We start from the raw sequence: 22,492 nt of genomic DNA, 5'->3' as shown, positions 1-22,492 counted from the left end.
TCCTGGGATCGGGCCCCACATTGGGCACCCTGCTCAATGGGGAGTCTGTTTCTCCCTCCCTCCTAACCTCTCCCTCTTACCCTCTTCCTGCTTGCACTCTCCTTCGTGTGTGCATGCTCTCTCTCAAATGAATAAATTAAAAAATCTTTTTTAAAAAGTTTCCCCAGAGGGAGGAGTCAAGATGGCGGAGAAGTAGCAGGCTGAGACGACATCGGGTAGCAGGAGATCAGCTAGATAGCTTATCTAACCATTGTGAACACCTACAAATCCAACGGGAAATCAAAGAGAAGAAGAGCAACAATCCCAGAAACAGAAAATCGATCACTTTCTGAAAGGTAGGACCTGCGGAGAAGTGAATCCAAAACGACGGGAAGATAGACCCCGGGGGGAGGGGCCGGCACCCGGCAAGCGGCGGAGCGACGGAGCACAAAATCGGGACTTTTAAAAGTCGGCTCCACTGGGAGACATCGCTCCAGAGGCTAAACTGGGGGGAAACCCAGGCGGGGTCAGCATAACCCCAGGACCCGCAGGGTCACAGAAGGACTGGGGGTGTCTGAGTGCCACAGAGCTCGCAGGTATTGGAGCGGGGAAGCCGGCTATAGCGACAAAGCCGAGGAGTGCGCTCTAAGCCCAGGGTTACCTTGTGCCGGTCGCAGGCTGGGTGGGCTCGGAGCGCGGCCGGAGGCCACAGAGACAAAAGCGACCCGGCGCTTTTCTCCAGCTCCAACAATTGACTGCTTTCCTCGAGGCGCGACCGCAAGCCAGGGAGGCGGGACTGTTGGGCGCTTTGCTCTGAGAGCGCACTGAGGAGCGGAACCCCAAGCTCTCGGCTCCTCCGGGCCGAGAGATTGGGAGGCCGCCATCTTCATTCCCGTCCTCCGGAACTCTACGGAAAGCACTCAGGGAACAAAAGCTCCCGAAAGCAAACCCGAGCGGATTCCTTAGCCCGGCCCCTGGCAAGGGCGGTGCAATTCCGCCTGCGGCAAGGACACTTGAAAATCACTACAACAGGCCCCTCCCCCAGAAGATCAACAAGAAACCATCCAAAACCAACTTCAGTCACCAAGAACAGCGGAATTCCACAGCAGGAGAAAGCAAATCCTACCTGGACAAAATGACAAGGCGGAAAAACTCACCTCAAAAAAAAGAACAAGAGGCCGTACCGAAGACTGGAGACCTAATCAATACAGACATAGGTAGCATGACAGATCTAGAGTTCAGAATGACAATTCTCAAGGTTCTAGCCGGGCTCGAAAAAGGCATAGAAGATATTAGAGAAACCCTCTCCGGAGAGATAAAAGCCCTTTCTGGAGAAATAAAAGAACTAAAATCTAACCAAGTTGAAATCAAAAAAGCTATTCATGAGGTGCAATCAAAAATGGAAGCTCTCACTGCCAGGATAAATGAGGCAGAAGAAACAATTAGTGACATAGAAGACCAAATGACAGAGAATAAAGAAGCTGAGCAAAAGAGAGACAAACAACTACTGGAACACGAGGAGAGGATTCGAGAGATAAGTGACACCATAAGACGACACAACATTAGAATAATTGGGATTCCAGAAGAAGAAGAAAGAGAGAGGGGAGCAGAAGGTATATTGGAGACAATTATTGGAGAGAATTTCCCTAATATGGCAAAGGGAACAAACATCAAAATCCAGGAGATGCTAAGAACGCCCCTCAAAATCAATAAAAATAGGTCCACACCTCGTCACCTGATAGTAAAATTTACAAGTCTTAGTGACAAAGAGAAAATCCTGAAAGCAGCCCGGGAAAAGAAGTCTGTAACATACAAGGGTAAAAACATTAGATTGGCAGCGGACCTATCCACAGAGACCTGGCAGGCCAGAAAGAACTGGCATGACATATTCAGAGCACTAAACGAGAAAAACATGCAGCCAAGAATACTATATCCGGCTAGGCTATCATTGAAAATAGAAGGAGAGATAAAGAGCTTCCAGGACAAACAAAAGCTGAAAGAATTTGCAAACACCAAACCAGCTCTACAGGAAATATTGAAAGGGGTCCTCTAAGCAAAGAGAGACCCTAAAAGTAGTAGATCAGAAAGAAGCAGAAACAATATACAGTAACAATCACCTTACAGGCAATACAATGGCACTAAATTCATATCTCTCAATAGTTACCCTGAATGTTAATGGGCTAAATGCCCCAATCAAAAGACACAGGGTATCAGAATGGATAAAAAAACAAAACCCATCAATATGCTGCCTACAAGAAACTCATTTTAGATCCGAAGACACCTCCAGATTTAAAGTGAGGGGGTGGAAAACAATCTACCATGCTAATGGACATCAGAAGAAAGCTGGGGTGGCAATCCTTATATCAGATCAATTAGATTTTAAGCCAAAGACAATAATAAGAGATGAGGAAGGACACTATATCATACTCAAAGGGTCTGTCCAACAAGAAGATCTAACAATCTTAAATATCTATGCCCCTAACATGGGAGCAGCCAACTATATAAACCAATTAATAACAAAATCAAAGAAATACATCGACAGTAATACAATAATAGCAGGGGACTTCAACACTCCCCTCACTGAAATGGACAGATCATCTAAGCAAAAGATCAACAAGGAAATAAAGGCCTTAAATGACACACTGGACCAGATGGACATCACAGATATATTCAGAACATTCCATCCCAAAGCAACAGAATATACATTCTTCTCTAGTGCACATGGAACATTCTCCAGAATAGACCACATCCTGGGTCATAAATCAGGTCTCAATCGGTACCAAAAGATCGAGATCATTCCCTGCATATTTTCAGACCACAATGCTCTGAAGCTCGAACTCAATCACAAGAGGAAATTTGGAAAGAACGCAAATACATGGAGACTAAACAGCATCCTTCTAAAAAATGAATGGGTCAACCAGGAAATTAAAGAAGAATTGAAAAAATTCATGGAAACAAATGATAATGAAAACACAACAGTTCAAAATCTGTGGGATACAACAAAGGCAGTCCTGAGAGGAAAATATATAGCAGTGCAAGCCTTTCTCAAGAAACAAGAAAGGTCTCAAATACACAACCTAACCCTACACCTAAAGGAGCTGGAGAGAGAACAACAAAGAAAGCCTAAACCCAGCAGGAGAAGAGAAATCATAAAGATCAGAGCAGAAATCAATGAAATAGAAACTAAAAAAACAATAGAACAAATCAACAAAACTAGGAGCTGGTTCTTTGAAAGAATTAATAAGATTGATAAGCCCCTGGCCAGACTTATCAAAAAGAAAAGAGAAAGGACACAAATAAATAAAATCATGAATGAAAGAGGAGAGATCACAACCAACACCAAAGAAATACAAACAATTATAAGAACATACTACGAGCAACTCTATGGCAACAAATTTGACAACCTGGAAGAAATGGATACATTTCTAGAGATGTATAAACTACCACAACTGAACCAGGAAGAAATAGATAACCTGAACAGACCCATAACCAGTAAGGAGATTGAAACAGTCATCAAAAATCTCCAAACAAACAAAAGTCCAGGACCAGACGGCTTCCCAGGGGAATTCTACCAAACATTTAAAGAAGAATTAATTCCTATTCTCCTGAAACTGTTCCAAAAAATAGAAATGGAAGGAAAACTTCCAAACTCATTCTATGAGGCCAGCATCACCTTGATCCCAAAACCAGACAAGGATCCCACCAAAAAAGAGAATTACAGACCAATATCCTTGATGAACACAGATGCGAAAATTCTCACCAAAATACTGGCCAATAGGATCCAACAGTACATTAAAAGGATTATTCACCACGACCAAGTGGGATTTATTCCAGGGCTGCAAGGTTGGTTCAACATCCGCAAATCCATCAATGTGATACAATACATTAATAAAAGAAAGAGTAAGAACCATATGATACTCTCAATAGATGCTGAAAAAGCGTTTGACAAAGTGCAGCATCCCTTCCTGATTAAAACTCTTCAAAGTGTAGGGATAGAAGGCACATACCTCAACATTATCAAAGCCATCTATGAAAAACCCACCGCAAATATCATTCTCAATGGAGAAAAACTGAAAGCTTTTCCGCTAAGGTCAGGAACACGGCAGGGATGTCCGTTATCACCACTGCTGTTCAATATAGTACTAGAAGTCCTAGCCTCAGCAATCAGACAACAAAAAGAAATTAAAGGCATCCAAATCGGCAAAGAAGAAGTCAAACTATCACTCTTTGCAGATGATATGATACTATATGTGGAAAACCCAAAAGGTTCCACTCCAAAACTGCTAGAACTTATACAGGAATTCAGTAAAGTGTCAGGATATAAAGTCAATGCACAGAAATCAGTCGCATTTCTTTACACTAACAACAAGACAGAAGAAAGAGAAATTGAGGAGTCAGTCCCATTTACAATCGTACCCAAAACCATAAGATACCTAGGAATAAATCTAACCAAAGAGGCAAAGAATCTATACTCAGAAAACTATAAAGTACTCATGAAAGAAATTGAGGAAGACACAAAGAAATGGAAAAATATTCCATGCTCATGGATTGGAAGAACAAATATTGTGAAAATGTCTATTCTACCTAAAGCAATCTACACATTTAATGCAATCCCTATCAAAATCCCATCCATTTTTTTTTAAAGAAATAGAACAAATAATCCTAAAATTTATATGGAACCAGAAAAGACCTCGAATAGCCAAAGGAATATTGAAAAAGAAAGCCAAAGTCGGTGGCATCACAATTCCAGACTTCAAGCTCTATTACAAAGCTGTCATCATCAAGACAGTATGGTACTGGCACAAAAACAGACATATAGATCAATGGAACAGAATAGAGAGCCCAGAAATAGACCCTCAACTCTATGGTCAACTAATCTTCGACAAAGCAGGAAAGAATATCCAATGGAAAAAAGACAGCCTCTTCAACAAATGGTGCTGGGAAAATTGGACAGCCACATGCAGAAAAATGAAATTGGACTATTTCCTTACACCACACACGAAAATAGACTCAAAGTGGATGAAGGACCTCAATGTGCGAAAGGAATCTATCAAAATCCTTGAGGACAATGCAGGCAGCAACCTCTTTGACCTCAACCGCAGCAACTTCTTCCTAGGAACATCGCCAAAGGCAACAGAAGCAAGGGCAAAAATGAACTATTGGGATTTCATCAAGATTAAAAGCTTTTGCACAGCAAAGGAAACAGTAAACAAAACCAAAAGACAACTGACAGAATGGGAGAAGATATTTGCAAACGACATATCAGATAAAGGGCTCGTATCCAAAATCTATAAAGAGCTTATCAAACTCAATACCCAAAGAACAAATAATCCAGTCAAGAAATGGGCAGAGGACATGAACAGACATTTCTGCAAGGAAGACATCCAGATGGCCAACAGACACATGAAAAAATGCTCCACATCACTCGGCATCAGGGAAATACAAATCAAAACCACAATGAGATACCACCTCACACCAGTCAGAATGGCTAAAATTAACAAGTCAAGAAATGACAGATGCTGGCGAGGATGCGGAGAGAGGGGAACCCTCCTACACTGTTGGTGGGAATGCAAGCTGGTGCAACCACTCTGGAAAACAGTGTGGAGGTTCCTCAAAAAACTGAAAATAGAGCTACCCTACGACCCAGCAATTGCACTACTGGGTATATATCCTAAAGATACAAACGTGGTGCTCCGAAGGGGCACGTGCACCCGAATGTTTATAGCAGCAATGTCCACAATAGCCAAACTGTGGAAAGCGCCTAGATGTCCATCAACAGATGAATGGATAAAGAAGATGTGGTATATATACACAATGGAATACTATGCAGCCATCAAAAGACATGAAATCTTGCCATTTGCGACGACGTGGATGGAACTAGAGGGTATCATGCTTAGCGAAATAAGTCAATCGGAGAAATATAACTATCATATGATCTCTTTGATATGAGGAAGGGGAGATGCAAGGTGGGGGGGTTTGGGGGGAGGTAGGAAAAGAAAAAATGAAAAGATGGGATTGGGAGGGAGACAAACCATAAAAGACTCAATCTCAAGAAACAGACTGAGGGTTGCGGGGGGGAAGGGGGACGGGAGAGGGTGGTGGGGAAATGGACATTGGGGAGGGTATGGGCTATGATGAGTGCTGTGAAATGTGTAAACCAGATGATTCACAGACCTGTACCCCTGGGGATAAAAATACATTATATGTTTATTAAAATAAAAAATTAAAAAAAAAAAAAAAGTTTCCCCAAAAAGGGTTCAAAGGCTGGGTACTTCTTTGTGGTATTAAGTTACTCATTTCAGTACTCTGAATCATGTATAACTCCTACTTCAAAATAGAGATAATATTGCGTATCACAGCTTTTATGGGGACCAATATTGAAGTATGTGATAATAATAGCTAACATTTGCTAGGAATTTTTTATGTGCCAGGTTTTATGCTAAGTATTTTACCTACTTGTTTCATTAAATTACTATAAAAGGACAAAAGATACCATTATTATCTCCCTTTTGTAAAGGAGACTATTCAGATTAGAGAGGCTAAGAACCTTGCTGTTTCCATGAAGGGAAGTTAGGATGATCCAAAGAAACTATTGTCATTAAGCAGCTCAGAAGGTAGATTTCCTTTCCAGGAGAAATGAGCCAAATTAAATAGAGAATCTGCAACTGGACTATTTAGAATTTGATTGAACATAATTAGTAATAGTAGCCCAAATTAATTATTTTTAATGCATTAAATTCATGGTCAAGAGATGAAAGAATATATTTGGATTCCATTACAACCAATTATGGTGGAAGAAAACCCGGCAACTCTGATTCCAGTTGGGGCTTCTTTTGTGGGCAGTGGCGGTTGGGGGTGGGGGGATGGTGAGGATGGAGGAGTATTCTTAGCTTTTTATTTTAATTCCACTATAGTTAAAACACAGTTTTTTACTAGTTTCAGGTGTACAGTATAGTGATTCAGCAATTCTATACGTTACTCAGTGCTCATCATTGTAAGTGTACTCTTTCTTTAATTCCCATCACCTATTTCACCCATCCCCCACCCCCAGGTTGGGCTCTTTTACAAACTGGCTTTTTGACTTTGCCAAGTGATTTGTTATCTTTAGGCCTGAGTTCTTCAGCAGAGGAGTTAAAATACGTATTTCAGAAGCTAACGTGCTAGGACTAGAATAGAACACTAATGTTTGAGTATGGCTTACTGTTACTTGAGTATGGCTTACTATTCATGTGCAGAATTAATTTAAAAAAATTAAATTAAAATTAATTAAATTTTAATTTAATTAATTAATTAAATTAAATTAAAAAAAGAATTAAAAAAAAAAAGCCCTTACAACAAATATATAGCTTCCATGGATTCAGGTTTCTGAATCATTGAATGATTCACTCATTTAACGTACTTATTGGACACATACTATGTGCTAGGCACTGTAGCAAGTAGTATTCTAGCAAATGCTGAACAAAATGAAGTGTTCATTTTTCTGGTTTACATTCTAGTAAGGGACTTATTAATGCTTAATAAATTGATGAATGTAAAAACTGATTATTAGGTGAATGAATGAATTAGGAGGGGGATCTGGAAAGTATTCTCTGAGAGGTGACCTAATGTTAGAAGCTTGACATTTAAAAATGAAAAGTTATGGGGGGCACCTGTGTGGCTCATTCAGTCGAGCATCCCACTCCTGATTTCGGCTCAGGTCATGGTCAGGGGACATGATATGGAGACCTGCATCAGGCTCCCTGGTCAGTAGGGAGTCTGCTTGGGATTCTCGCTTTCCCTCTGCCCCTTCCCTCCACTCTCTGTCTCTCTCTTTCTCTCAAATAAATAAGTATAAATAAATAAAACTTAGGGAAAATTGTTGATTAAATTTTGCTCCATCTATTATGTGGCTTTAAGGATGACATTCAAATGGCATGAGAATTATGAAATAGTATGAAAACTGCTTATAACATGGTTAAGTGAAAAACACAGGACACAAAATTATGCACATATTTTTATTACAATCATGTTAAAAAAAAGTCATTAGAAGAAAGGCTAAGAAGAAATACATCAAAAGTTACCAGTATATGTTAATAGTGATTATTAGTGACTTCCCTTATTATTTTTTCTATTTTCCAAATTTTCTAGAATGTGATTATATCATCTTTGATATGAAAATAAATTTAATTTTTAAAAAGTTAGTCTATGTAATGATATCTCTCATTCATAGCATTATAAAAGTTTTTTGTTTCGTTTGTATTTCACATTTAGAAATTAGACCTTAACCATTTCCTTAATTTGGACAAGCTGGACCCAGAGTTGAAAACAGCACACCTGGATTGCAAATGTTTCCTAAAGAGAGAAAAGAGGCTGCAGATGAGGTTGAGTCAAGTCTCATGCCTTCTGTTATAGCATCATACCTATCTGGAGTTTACTTTCCAAATAGATGTTCTCCAGGGGTAGGAAATCCTATCAACTGAACATCCCTCTCAATAAAACACAATGCCCAAGTGATTTATAAATAGAACATAACATCAGAAAAAGGAAATTGCCCAAGACTCTGTTTTATCCTAAGTGTTTCTGTTTCTTTGGTGATCAAGGGAGGATAGCTGAAGATTAGCAACATGTATTAAGAGCCAAAGTATGGGGGCGCCTGGGTGGCTCGGTGGGTTAAAGCCTCTGCCTTTGGCTCAGGCCATGATCCCAGGGGCCTGGGATGGAGCCCCACATCGGGCTCTCTGCTCAGCAGGGGGCCTGCTCCCCCCCCCCCGCCTGCCTCTCTGCCTACTTGTGATCTCTCTCTCTCTCTGTCAAATAAATAAATAAAATCTTAAAAAAAAAAAAAGCCAAAGTTCGCATGGGATATGCTATTCTATTTACTCTTTAGAATTAATTCACTGAGGAGAGAACTGTATTACCAAATTTTGGATGAGAAAATGGGGAATATAAATACCTGGAGTCCCACATCCAGATGAGCAACGAAACCGTGATTCAAATTAGATGCAAACTGACTCAAAAACCACTGCTTAAAAGCTTACATATGGGGACCAAAATATCAAATATTTCTTGGTAGAACCCCTTCCCAGTAGCACTTCTGGGTCCCTTAAATGTTTATTAAATATTTTTTAGTGATGATTTTGCTTACAAAAGACACCAACCACATTTTTATTAGCATGACATTAGTTTCTGGATCTAGAGCAATGTCAGCCTAGGCAAGTATGAATACTATCCTGCAGCTGTTCATAGTGTTTAAATTGCCAGGGTCTGTGAGAGAAGGACTCGTAGTGGGTGAGACAAGTGCTATATTGGAATAGATGGCTTTGCAATGAGTTGGGAACAGTTCCCCTTGCCTCAGTCTCTGCACCTCCATGAGAAGCCACATCAGGTCCTGGTTCTGCAGTCAGTGTGCTCAGGTGAAGAACAGAGCCCAGAGTGAACCTAAGGCCGGAACAAGGAACGTTGCCTTTGGTTCCTTTCAGTAGATCGAGTGACCAGTTCATACTCTGAGGTGACCTCTTCTATGGAATCAGATGATTACTTAGTCATCTGTTCGTAATACATTGCTGACCAGAAAAACCAGACTTTGAAATCAATAATTTAATATGTATATGTACACACACACACATTCATATAAAGACGAAAATAAACTAGGTCTGGCTTAAATACAACTTAACATTCCAGAGTAATGAAGACTGTACTGATTTTATTCCTGGATCTGGTTTCTTAGCCAAATCAGAGCCAAATAAAGCAATATGTTCGTGTTTATGTTAAGTGACATACATAATGTCTACTTAGGATACCTCTCAGTGGCTTTCAGAAGAAAAAAAAAATCCTAAGTTTCATCTCTTCTCTAGGTGACTATGCTATAGGCCATAAATCTCCCTTTAAATTCAACTATCTCACAACCAAGCTCTCTGAGAACCTGCTAAAACCAGCAGGCACAGTGTTATCAGTGAGCCAGAAAAAGAGAAAACCCCGGAGCCCCCGTCAGCCATCTTGGTCCCTCTGCAGTCGGCTCCTTCGTACCCCCGATAGCAATGACAGGAAAATTTCTTCTCCATCGCTTCCAGGTCTGTATCCGACGCTTTTCCTTTCACAATAAATTCTCCATCCTCGGAGGCCTCTATGTGGTAACTTGCAGGGTTCAGGTGAAGATAATCCGGGGCTTTCCATACTCTCCTTCTGCATCTCCCGTTCCCCCTGCAGAGGTGAAGGCTGCACACCTCAGCTGCTCGCGTCACGTTGACTATGTAGCTCCCTAAATCAGAACTCAGGTACTGCTTCACCTTTGTACAGTTGCCCTAGAAAGGTGGAAACAAATGGGCTTTAGTGGGTTTGGGCACTGATAGGGTTTGAGCATCTAGGCCCCCAAGGCAGTTCTTTGGCCTTGAGTGAAACCTAACATCTTGGCTCCAGTTGGTTGATCTCTGAGGCTCAGGTGCTAAAACACAGGGTTGCCGATCAGAAAGGACGAAAGGTCCAAGGGGCAGGAGATGGAGAATGGGGTACAAGGGAGCTAAGCAGCTGAACTTGCAAATGGGTCCCAGAGTCATCGTATAAGGACCCTGCCTTCTTCCAATTTACCTCCTTTTTTTTCTAGCCCCCAACTTAATGGGTGTGAAAAAAAAGAACAAACCCAAATTAGAAATCATGCCAGAGCTGCCGTCCTCTGGCTGCTTTTTGGGGTGTTCTGTACCTTTCATACTTGTGTAGGAACCTGAATTCTCATAGTCTACTGATTTATTGTTAGCAGTCGACCAGTAGGTTCCTGGATTTTCCTGTCAATTACACTCAAAAGCAACTGCCCTGGGTTCTGGACTTCTGTATACAATTCAAACACGGGAAAGCCTGACTAGGGTTTTTTTTTTTATTTTTTATTTTATTTTTTATTTTTTTTTTATGGTTCCTATTATGTGTTCTAAACAGAGGCCACCCGGTTTGTGCCCTCTGCTTCCTCTCAGCAGCCTCACAGGCTGGAGAGGAAATATTAACACCTAGAGAGTCAAGAATTGATTCTTCCCACTTCTACCTAATTCTTATATTAGACAGGGGAGACTTTTAAGCTGATATTGTCAGCTTAAAAGTCAGGTTAAAACAAACAGTTTCATGAAAGAGATCTTGACAGCAACAAATTGAACCTGTGCACTTCTCAGAGTAATATCAGATCATCACGAACTTGCAAAAAATTCAATTCAACAAAAAGTGTTGAGGATACAAGTATTACAATTCCAGGCAAATGTATCATACTGTAGAGATATAAACAAACAGCATCTGGAAATACAGAAGAGATTGTGACTAATATGGATTGGGAAAAACTAGAAAGACTTATTAGAGTAAATAATATCTGAGCTGGGAGAAATTTGAAGAGAGCTGTACATCTCACTTGAAATGCTATTAATTTTCAGCTAATTTCCCCACAGAGGAAAAATAGATTCAATGCAGAGATTAAAAACTTACCATCTGTTTCTTCTTCTCAAAATAGGATATAACACATTTAATGTAGTAGTTAAATGCAAGTGCTCCAGAGTCAAACTGTGGTTAATGCCAGCTTCACCAGTAAGTAGCCTAACTAGCTGTTACCCTAGTTGGATTTCCTCTCTTGTTTCTTCATCAATAAATGAGGATGGCAGTCCCTACCTCATAAGGGTTATTATGGCCAGTAAGTGAACAGATCCAAAACAAAAAGCATTTAGAACAATCTGAGCACATAATAAGTAGCCAACGAATGTCAGTATTATGATTATTGTCTTAACAGAAGTTAATAATACTATTGAGCTCCTTCAATTATTAGGCATTGATTTAGACTTTAATTCTAAAGCTAGTTTATTGTGGGAGCCATGAGAGCTCTGACTGGAGTTAACTATCCAAGGAAAAAGCAAATACTTTAAATAATATTAACTATACCTTCAAGGTTCCGCCTTACCTCAGATGAAGTTAAATTCATGTCTCCCCAGATGACAATGCCTGCCGCTCCCAAGGCAGCACTTTCTCCAATGGTACTGATTAGATCTTGCTAGATTGAAGAGATTAGAGTTCATTATTCATGATATAAAACAGCACTCCAGGGATTAGGATTAGAGGCTGAGTGCAATATAATATAATAGGATGATTCTCCATGTTCTTAGAGTAACACAAATGTTGAATAAACCAAGGCTCAAAAATCATACTCCATAATCATATGGAGAAACATACTAAATATTTTTAAAGAAAAACTTGCATTTTGCCAAACAGGATATCATTTTGATGACAGCCTAGAAATAGCCACTAGAAGCTGTCTAATCAAAGTCAACTGGGGCTAATACACACAAACCAGCCATATGTACGTGACCCAGAAACAAAATCTGAAAATTTTTCTTCAAATGTGGAGAATACCTCACATTCCTCTTAGCTAAATTCTCTTCCCAATTTGCAACACTCCCGGGAGGACTTCGCCTCTGCAGGGACCCAGAGGGGTTTTGTGTGGTTTGGATCCCAAGGTCAGGCAAAGTGACTCAGTGTTAAGGACCTATAGGCTCTGATTTGGTCCACCCTTATGTTTGGTCTCTGAAACTATTTGTGTCTGATTTCAATGTACCTGACTTAATGGGCTCTATTTATGACTCATCCAGTCATGATAGAGCTGCCTGACTTTTTCTCTGTATGTTAAGTAAATGAAAACAAAACTTCAGTAGGGGATTTTTGGTTTTGTCATCCTAAAGGATTTAAGTGTTTAAGGATTAACATGGATTGAGGCCATTTCAGAAGGAAATTAGGAGTTGAAGGTATGCAATTGGTTTCCTAATTTAAGGTGCTGTGGTAGGTTTCCTAGATAAGTTTATTAAGTTATAGTATATTCTCCGACGGTTTAGGATCCTAAGCATTCACCTTTTACTCCAAGGATGAATTTCTATCAGTTACATGCTGGAAAATGTAACTGGGTGATTTGCTGGGAAATAAAAGCAGAACTTTATAATTGTATTTTACCTGGGACCTTTTCTATTAAAATCAACACTTGAGAGATACATCTTCTTTTTTTTTTTTTTTTTTTTAATTTTATTTATTTATTTATTTGACAGAGAGAGAGAGATCACAAGTAGGCAGAGAGGCAGGCAGAAAGAGAGGGGGAAGCAGGCTTCCCACCGAGGAGAGAGCCCGATGTGGGGCTCGATCCCAGGACCCTGAGATCATGACCCGAGCTGAAGGCAGTGGCCCAACCCGCTGAGCCACCCAGGCGCCCCGAGAGATACATCTTCTTATCTGTTCGCTTTTATGGTCCACTCAAAGATTTTACAATCTCAGTGTCTTAAGTTTTATTCTTCTGGAAATTTTTAAGAAGGGTGGACATTTCGGTTTAAAGGACTTTCCCTTTCAGGTTCAGATCCATTTCCATTTCTGTGACCACAGAGTCTGCTGAATAGGTCAGAGTTGACATAACAAGAAAGGAAGTTTTCATGAGGCTCTAGTAAGATAGGGGAAGTGAAATGTTTTTGAAAATTATCTATGATATGGTGAATATGGGAGGCACCAGCCATGTAGTGCCCAGAATGAGGACTCTGCTGGGTTTATACCCATTTCCTCTTTTGGCAAAGATACAAGGAACAGGGAACCTCCCTCCACTCACTTTGAAGTTAGTGAAGCCATAATCACATCATGTGACCAGAAGGGCCAAATCCCCCAGTGGCCTTCCATGAATTACTATTATATGTATGTTACACCTTTTTCAGCTGCCCCACAATTCTTGAATATTCTGTTCTGGGGTATGTTTTGTTTCGTTTTCCCAGCCTTTGTTCTCTTTGCTTTTCAGTTTCAGCAGTTTCTATTGAGACATCCTGAGGCTCTGGAAATCTTTCGCCAGCCCTGTGCACTCTAAAGCCCATCAAAGACATTCTTCATTTCTGCTATAGTGTTTTTGATCTCTAACATTCCTTTTTGATTCTTTCGTAGCATTTCCAGCTCTGTGCTTACATTGCCCATCTGTTTTGCATGCCTGTCTGCTTTATCTATTAGAGCCCTTTAAATATTCATTAGAGTTGTTTTAAATTTCCAGTCTGATAATTCCAACATCCCTGCCATATCTGAGTCTGCTTCTGATGCTTGCTCTATATCTTCAAATTCTGTTTTTGCCTTTTAGTATGTCTTGTAGTTTTTTTCTTGATAGCTAGACATGATTTAATTTTTTCTTGATGGGCAAATAGCTCATACTAGGTAAAAGGAACTGCTATAGATAGGTACTCAGTAATGTGCTAGTAAGATGTAGAGGAAATGGAAGTGTTTTGTAGTCCTATGATTAGTTCTTGGTCTTTTAGTGAGCCTTTGCCTCTGGACTGTGAAATTCACAGGTTGATCAGTTGTGTTTCCCACTTCTTAGGTGGGATAGTCAGGCTAGATGGGGTTAGAGCCGGGCATTTCCCTTCTTGCAAGTGGAAGACTAGAGCCAGCTGGAGTTGGGTATTTCCCCTCTCCCAGTTCACCTGGGCTCTGATAAGTCCCCAGCAGGTTTGGTACTGGTTAGTTTCTCCTGAGGGCAGAACTTGTTAAGAACAGAATGTTCTTGAGTATTCAAAACAGTTCTTTTTCTCCTGCCCCCTACCAGATGCATTAGAAGATTTTTCTCTGATATTCACTGTGAGTATGTGATAAGCTTTTGGAGAGAAAACTCACAAAATTATATCCCTACCCATGACTGAGTCCCCTGGAGTTGTTGTTGTTGTTGTTTTAAGATTTTATTTATTTATTTGACAGAGAGAGATCACAAGTAGGCAGAGAGGCAAGCAGAGAGAGAGGAGGAAGCAGGCCCCCTGCTGAGCAGAGAGCCTGATGCCGGACTCGATCCCAGGACCCTGAGATCATGACCTGAGCCGAAGGCAGAGGCTTTAACCCACTGAGCCACCCAGGCGCCCCTCCCCTGGAGTTTTTATCTCTCAGATTGGTCCTCACTGAGTCTCCAGCAATTTGTCAATTATAGTTCAAGTTATCCTACTCTGGCTGTGGTTCCCACAGAGGTTTGTGATCTGGTAAGTTGTGATTCTCTATATTCACCTGTTTTCCTCTTGAATTTTTAGGGCAGCAATTTGCCCCATGTCTTCCCATCTCATGAATCTAAGAAGAGTTGATCTTTCTTTCTTTCTTTTTTTTTTTTAAAGAAGACTTGATTTTTCAGTCTGTTTAGCTTTTTACTTGTTAGGATGGTGTGGTAACTTCCAAGCTTCTTACCATGCTGAACTGGAAACCCTAAATCTCTCATGAATTGCTTTGGGCTAAAGCAGTGACATCAGAGGGAAGTGGGAGACACAGCATTTACAGGTTATAAGTAAGGAAGCTATAGATGTTTGCTGTGAAACCCACACCTTCTGAGGCTGATTATCAGAAAGAAATGCTGGGGCATCTGATTAGCTCAGTCGGTTAAGCATCTGCCTTCAGTTCAGGTCATGATCCCGGGGACTGTGGTCGAGTCCCACATCAGGCTCCTTGCTCAATGGGGAGTCTTCTGCCTTTCTCTTTCCCTCTGCCTGTCCCCCTACACGTGTGCTTAAGCTGTCTCTCACTCTCTCTCTCTTTTTCAGATAAATAAATAAATAAAATCTTTTTTTTTAAAAAAAGGGAATGTTAAGTTTCTTCCCAATGTGTCCTTTAGAGTTTATTGGAACTGATTCAACATGACGAGTCTTCATGCACATGTTGACTACAGGTAGGGAGTCAATAACAGATATTAATGCAAATTTCTCTACCAGATTAGCTCACTGTCACCTAGCTGAGAGCAGGGTGCTGAATGAATCACAGAGCAGATATGTTTTGGGGACCAAAAGAGCAAGGGCTCTATTCAGTGAGGGAAGTGACAGGTAAGATGCCTCTGGGAATAGATAAGGACCACATGAGAGTATGAGCTCTGTGAGTGATGTCACATGAAAGAAGAAATAAGGAATGGTGCATGCTGTAAGAGCAACAAATATTCCAAGTCCTAGCATTTTCTCCGGCTCTCCCTGATGCTCACCATGGTGCATGTAAGTAAGGTGCCCACTGTGGGGAGCTGGAGCATCACCAATGAGCTCCTTGCGTGTTGCCAGAGGAAATGCTAATTAATTAGAGGGAAAGACATTTTTAAATCTACAGTCAAGAAAACTCCCTTCATTATTTTTAAAAACATAACATCAAGTTTTTGTATATGTAAGTGGTGTAGGCAATCTTTCGTGTGAAATGAGGTGTTAACTGCCCCTATATCGTCCCACTACGGCTGCTGATTATGATTCCGTTCTTAGATATTCCCTTTCCAAGTTTAAGGCTTTGGTACCTGGTAAAAAGTGACAGCTGCACCACATATATTTTTTAGTGTCCCAAATATTCATATGTATTTTCTCATTTGATTTTCATAATACTTCTGCTTGTTAGATAGGGCGGGTAATACTGTCTCATTTTATTTATTAAGATAATTAGGCACCAAGGTTGGACAGGTGAGGAAGTTCGCTACTTATTGGTAAATCGTTTCTCTAATCCTAACTATATATGTATGTGTACACATGCATAAACATGCACATACAAAAACACACTCTAAACTGCAGATGGCACTGGCCGGCTCAGACAGTGGAGCATGCAACTCTTGATCTCAGGGTTGTAGGTTTGAGCCTCACATTGGGTGTAGAGATTACTTAAAAATAAAAAGTCGGGGCATCTGGGATGGCTCAATCGGTTGAGCATCTTCCTTCAACTCAGGTCATGATCCCAGGGTCCTGGGATCAAGCCCCGCATAGGGCTCCCTGCTCGGTGGGAAGTCTCTTTCTCCCTCTCCCACTCTCCTTGCTTGTGTTCCCTCTCTCGCTGTGTCTCTCTCTGTCAAATAAATAAATCTTTTTAAAAAATAAAATAAAAATCAAAAATCTTTTTTTTTTAAGATTTTATTTATTTATTTATTTTTGTCAGAGAGCAAGCAGAAGTAGGCAGAGTGGCAGGCAGTGGCAGAGAGAGAAGCAGGCTCCCTGCTGAGCAAGGAGCCCGATGTAGGAATCGATCTCAGGACCCCGGGATCATGACCTGAGCTGAAGGCAGCCGCTTAACCGACTGAGCCACCCAGGTGTCCCAAAAAATTAAAAATCTTAAAAAAAAATAATAAATTGCAGCTATCTTTCGGAAGATTAAAAATGGACACAAACCATTACTAGTCATTAATGATTTGGTACAAATGAATGTCAGGTTTTTAAAATTTTGTGGGCAGATTTTTATGGAGGATAGAATAAAATGGTGGGTAAACTGTTGGTATAAAACATTTGGAAGCGGGACGCCTGGGTGGCTCAGTTGGTTAAGCAGCTGCCTTCGGCTCAGGTCATGATCCCAGCATCCTGGGATCGAGTCCCACATCGGGCTCCTTGCTCGGCAGGGAGCCTGCTTCTCTCTCTGCCTCTGCCTATACTCACTCTCTCTCTCTGACAAATAAATAAATAAAAAATCTTTAAAAAAAAAAAAAAAACATTTGGAAGTACTTTACCATTCAGAAATTTTCAGAATGATACCAAATGATTCTTGGGACTGCCAAAGAAAACTGTTTCTTGACGAGACCCTAACTGTTGTTCCTTCTTTTCTTAAAACAAATATTTCTGAGGCTGTAGCTACTCAAGGAAGCTTATCTAGGTTTATCGAATGTGCAGAATGTACCAGTAGTGTAAACTAATCTTTGAAAATGAACACTTTATCCCTTAAAGTTTATTGTTTCTTCTAAAAGTAAATTTATTATCATCAAAGATAGAAACTTGTTTAAGCCAAATATAAAAAAGGAAAGAAGTTTCACAGAAGAAAGTAATATTTAACTTTCAGTTCCAGGGTCAAGAAGATCTAGAGGACTTTTTAAGCCTCCCAGGTGGTACTAATTCCTATCATTCTTAATCATTTGATGATGCCTTTTCTGGGAAGTACAAATATCAGTTCACAATGGAGACTTTTCTCTTCTTACTCATCTCATGAATGATGTCCAAGGAATAGCATTTTCCAAATCCTGATACATCTGTGCCTTTTCTTCTTCTGAGGATTAGGCTGTATTCTCTGTATACTCTGTAGATACCTACTAGTCATGCCAAAGCCCTCATCTGGGTTCCTGAGCCTCACTCTTTGGAGGCTTCACAGTCAGAACATCTCTAAGCATAAGTGTATTAAAATATACTCTGGTGATTTGAAACTTGCAATGGTGGAGAAGGAGGAAATGTGATAAACCGATGGTATCCAGTAATATCTTAAAATACCACTGCACCACCCATGTGAAGGCCTGAACAAGTCTCAGGTCTTCTTATTGTAGAAAGTTTACACAGGGGCACCTGGGTGGCTCAGTGGGTTAAGCCTCTGCCTTCAGCTCAGGTCATGATCCCAGGGTCCTGGGATCGAGCCCTGCATCGGGCTCTCTGCTCAGTCAGGAGCCTGCTTCCCCCTCTCTCTCTGCCTGCCTCTCTGCCTACTTGTGATCTCTGTCTGTCAAATAAATAAATAAGTAAATCTTGAAAAAGAAATTAAAAAGAAAGTTTACACATACTTATTGAAGTCCAGCCGTTAGAGCAGCATCTACTTTTAAGTGTTTATCTCAAGAAAGTTCCATTTGAGTTACCAGAGTAGCAAAGGGAGAAGAAGGGAGAGGAAACTGAGCTGAAAGTTCATCTATTTTAAAAGTTACCCTTATAGTTTGTGGGAGGCCTTTGGCTACAATAGTAAAATAAACAATAAAACTTGTATTTGTAAGTTTTACCCTAGGGTTGCAAAACCATCTGCTAGAGATGAACTTATGATTGAAATTTTTTTTATTTTTAAAAACTTTTTAATTGTGGTAAGACGACACATAAAATTTACTCCCTTCACCATTTCTAAGTGTACAGTGCAGTAGGGCTACATATATTCACATTGCCGTGCCTCCCTTGTACCTTTTATCAAAACTGGTATTATGCATTAAAAAGAAAACATTTTTTTTTTCTTGACATTAGGTGGTGAGGCCAGAAGCAAGAATGCTTCCAATTATACTTCCAAATGTGAGGGCAAACTACTCCATTTTAAAATATCCTCTCTGATTTTCCAGCCTGTTCACCACCAACTGCTTCAATAAAGGCCAGTCATGAGGGAGCACCATCAAAGCTGGGGAGGAAGGGGGGAGGAGTTGCTCTCATTGCCTTTTAACGTTCCCTCCATAACATGTTTCTCAAAAGAATAATAAATAATTAAAATTCAGTTGGCATAAACGAAGAGTCTAAAAGGATGGCTAATCAAAGGAACAATTATGGGGGCGCCTGGGTGGCTCAGTGGGTTAAGCCTCTGCCTTCAGCTCAGATCATGATCTCAGGGTCCTGGGAGCAATCCCCGCATCGGGCTCTCTGCTCAGCAGGGAGCCTGCTTCCCCCTCTCTCTCTGCCTGCCTCTCTGCCTACTTGTGATCTCTGTCAAATAAATAAAATCTTAAGGAAAAAAAAAAAGACAAAAAAACCCCCAAAACCGAAGGAACAATTATCCTGCTTTCTAAGAGACCACTAATTGGGAATTCCTCAAAGAACACAATTAACAAAGAAATGTCTCTTTTAGGGGGCACCCTGGATGGCTCAGTCAGTTAAGCGTCTGCCTCTGGCTAAGGTCATGGCCTCAGGGTCCTGGGATCCTCTTGGCAGGCTCCCTGCTCAGTGAGGAGTCTGCTTTTCCCTCTTCCTTTGCTCCTCCCCCTGCTCATGCTCTCACTCTCAAATAAATAGATGAAATCTTAAAAAAAAAAAAAAAAAAAAGTCTCTTTTAAAGACAGGGAGGAAAGCCCCCCATCTTTGGCAAGGGATATCTTACCTTAGAAAGAAAAAATAAAGGTTCATTTCTGTAGCCTAACCTTGTGTAGACGAATACAGGCAGAGCATAATCATGGGATGTCATGGTGGAGATCCTCATAGATTCATGCACTCGAAATTGTGAGAAGAGCAAAATGTTTTCGTTGTCGCCAAGAGATTTTCTGACACCAATAGAAGGATATAAAGCGGCACTGCTATTCCAGAGCCAAGAGAGCTCATTGTTTCTCAAAACTTCCTCTTCTGGGCATGACCCAGTATAATTTGGGGCATAAATATTATAATTGTGGCAATCCGGATATAAATAATAACCCCAGAGGCCCTTGGGTCTACTCCTCATTCCCAGTTCGATGGTTTCCTTCATGAAAGCTTTTGCACTTTCTTCAAATGTTGCTTTGGCTAAGTGTTCAATATTAGTAGCTGATACGTTCTCTTGCATATCAGAAATAAGTTTTCTTGACTTCTGTCTGTAAACATCTTTTGTATTCCAGTTACGGGCCCACTGGGGTCTCCAGTATTCCCAGTCTATAACAGCAAGTCCACTGAAATCTTCAGCAGGGATGTAATAATTAATATCTTGGTCAGCTTTTTCTAGATGCACTTGCAAGCTTATGTTCTGGGGGAGACCCCCGTTAATGGGAACCCCCTGGGATGTATACCATGGATAGTATCCCAGTCTGTTGACATAAAATATAGTGACATTTTGCCCCCTGGCCTTGGCCAGTGGGCTTCCAATCACCTGAAACATCTTCAAATTTAGTCCTATATTGTATTTTACCAAACACTGATCCGTTGGAGCATTCCAAGCAGCTATAAAAGGTTTCCTTTGATAAATTGGAAGTCGGGCAGGTTTCAGAGAAGAGATAGACTTCAGAATGAAGAGTATGAGCAGCCATGATGTGAGATGTATTGGTTGAACAGCACAAAACTTTAATTGTCCTTCAGATAATACTCTCATGATAAGATAAAACCTTATCTTCTGCCTTAATATACTGTGGAAGACCTGTAGGGAGATGTATTTCTCTATTAGTGATATTTGGAGGAAAAAGACTCAAATACTGGATAGATTATTATTGTTGTTCCATATTTATATTTTAAAGTGCTTTTTATTTTAAGATTTGAATATAAATAAATTGAGATGTAGAAGCAAGGGTAGTGACGGAGCTTCTCTTCAGAGGCAAGCAGTGCAATTCGGTAAACATTCATGGAACTTCAGGCCCTATGTCCAGAATACAAAATGAACAAGATGTGGTCCTTGCCCTCAAAAAAAGGCTCATGATCGAATAAAAAAGAATGTAAAATTATATCAACTCTCATTCTGGAAAACTCATCAAATCCTGGGCACCATGCTTAAGTACTTTATAAAATATTCATCTCAAAAAAAAAAATAAAATAAAATAAAATATTCATCTCATTTAATCTTACAATAACTTTTAAGTAATCCCAGATGTCTGGATGCTTTCCCAGGCTCTCTTGCAGCTAGGGTACTGATATGTGTTTGTGGCCAGGACCCATCCTGCTCTAGATCGTGTGTGTGTGTGTGTGTGTGTGTGTGTGTGTCTTTTTTCCTATTCCAGACTTTGGATTGAGATTTTAGGAATCAAAGAGCCTAAATGGTGGTGGTGCCAGAAGTTCCCATATCCAGGAGTGGCAGTGCCTGTAGAGGTATCCAGAACCAGATAGCCATGGTGTTGGTGTTAAGTGGCAGCATCGTCATGGGACAGCACTTTTCTGCTCAAGTCAGTGAGGTTTCATTTTGGTTGGTTACAACCAGGAACTCCAACTGACACTGGTTTCTTTTTTCTTTTTCTTTTTTTTTTTCTTTTCAGCGTAACAGAATTCATTGTTTATGCACCACACCCAGTGCTCCATGCAATACGTGCCCTCCCTAATACCCACCACCTGGCTCCCCCAACCTCCCACTCCTTGCCCCTTCAAAACCCTCAGATTGTTTTTCAGAGTCCATAGGTTTCTTCCATGGAATCTAAGGCTTGTGAATAATCAGCAAAGCTGAGCACAGCATGTTGTATGTAATTATCATTTTAACCACTAGATGTCACCAGCTATACCATATAACTTTTGATAGGCATAGGACACTACGTAAACCAAAATTTAAAATACTTTATGGAAAAAATAAATAAAATAAAATAATTTATGAAAAACAGAAAATCTGAACAGACAAATTACTAAAATAATGTGTAAAACTTTATTCAAAGACATTTAAGAAGTACTAAGTAAATGGATATATATATACACACATATAGACATGTATATAGACATATAGACATATAGACACACAGAGACACACATATAATATTAGTTTTTAAGAACTATGGAGGTAGATATTTTCTTCATCCATGAATTGAATAAATGCATGTATTTCTCCACAACACAAACATGGATAAGATTACTTCACTTAGTAACAAGAAATATGTTATACTGAAGGTATAAATTAAGATTTGAAGAGAACATGGGGTGCCTGGGTGGCTCAGTGGGTTAAACCCTCTGCCTTCAGCTCAGGTCATGATCCCAGGGTCCTGGGATCGAGCCCCGCATCCGGCTCTCTGCTCAGTGGGGAGCCTGCTTCCTGCTCTCTCTCTGCCTGCGTCTCTGCCTACTTGTGATCTCTGTCTGTCAAATAAATAAATAAAAACTTAAAAAAAAAAAGATTTGAAGAGAACAGTATTTCCAAGGGAATATAATTTTGTGAATACAATAAGAGTCATGGTCCTCAAAAGTATTCCTTATCTTTGATTTTTTATTATGTTCTG

General features: G+C 40.3%; 1 protein-coding gene across 1 annotated transcript; it reads right to left on the bottom strand.

The window, feature by feature from the left end:
• Nucleotides 1–9,857: 9,857 nt before the first annotated feature.
• LOC308352486 (hyaluronidase-4) lies at nt 9,858–20,679 on the bottom strand (the record flags this gene model as incomplete). Its single annotated transcript, XM_080818734.1, has 3 exons — nt 9,858–10,259; nt 11,882–11,971; nt 19,726–20,679. The coding sequence occupies 3 exons, from the start codon at nt 20,677–20,679 to the stop codon at nt 9,858–9,860; spliced, it is 1,446 nt and encodes a 481-aa protein (XP_080674860.1).
• Between the last annotated feature and the right edge of the window lie 1,813 nt (nt 20,680–22,492).

Source organism: Martes martes, assembly GCF_963455335.1.
Source record: "Martes martes genome assembly, chromosome: 11".
Taxonomy (NCBI): Eukaryota; Metazoa; Chordata; class Mammalia; order Carnivora; family Mustelidae; genus Martes; species Martes martes.
Note: the sequence above shows the minus strand (reverse complement) of the source record. Positions and strands in the feature narration are given on the sequence as shown.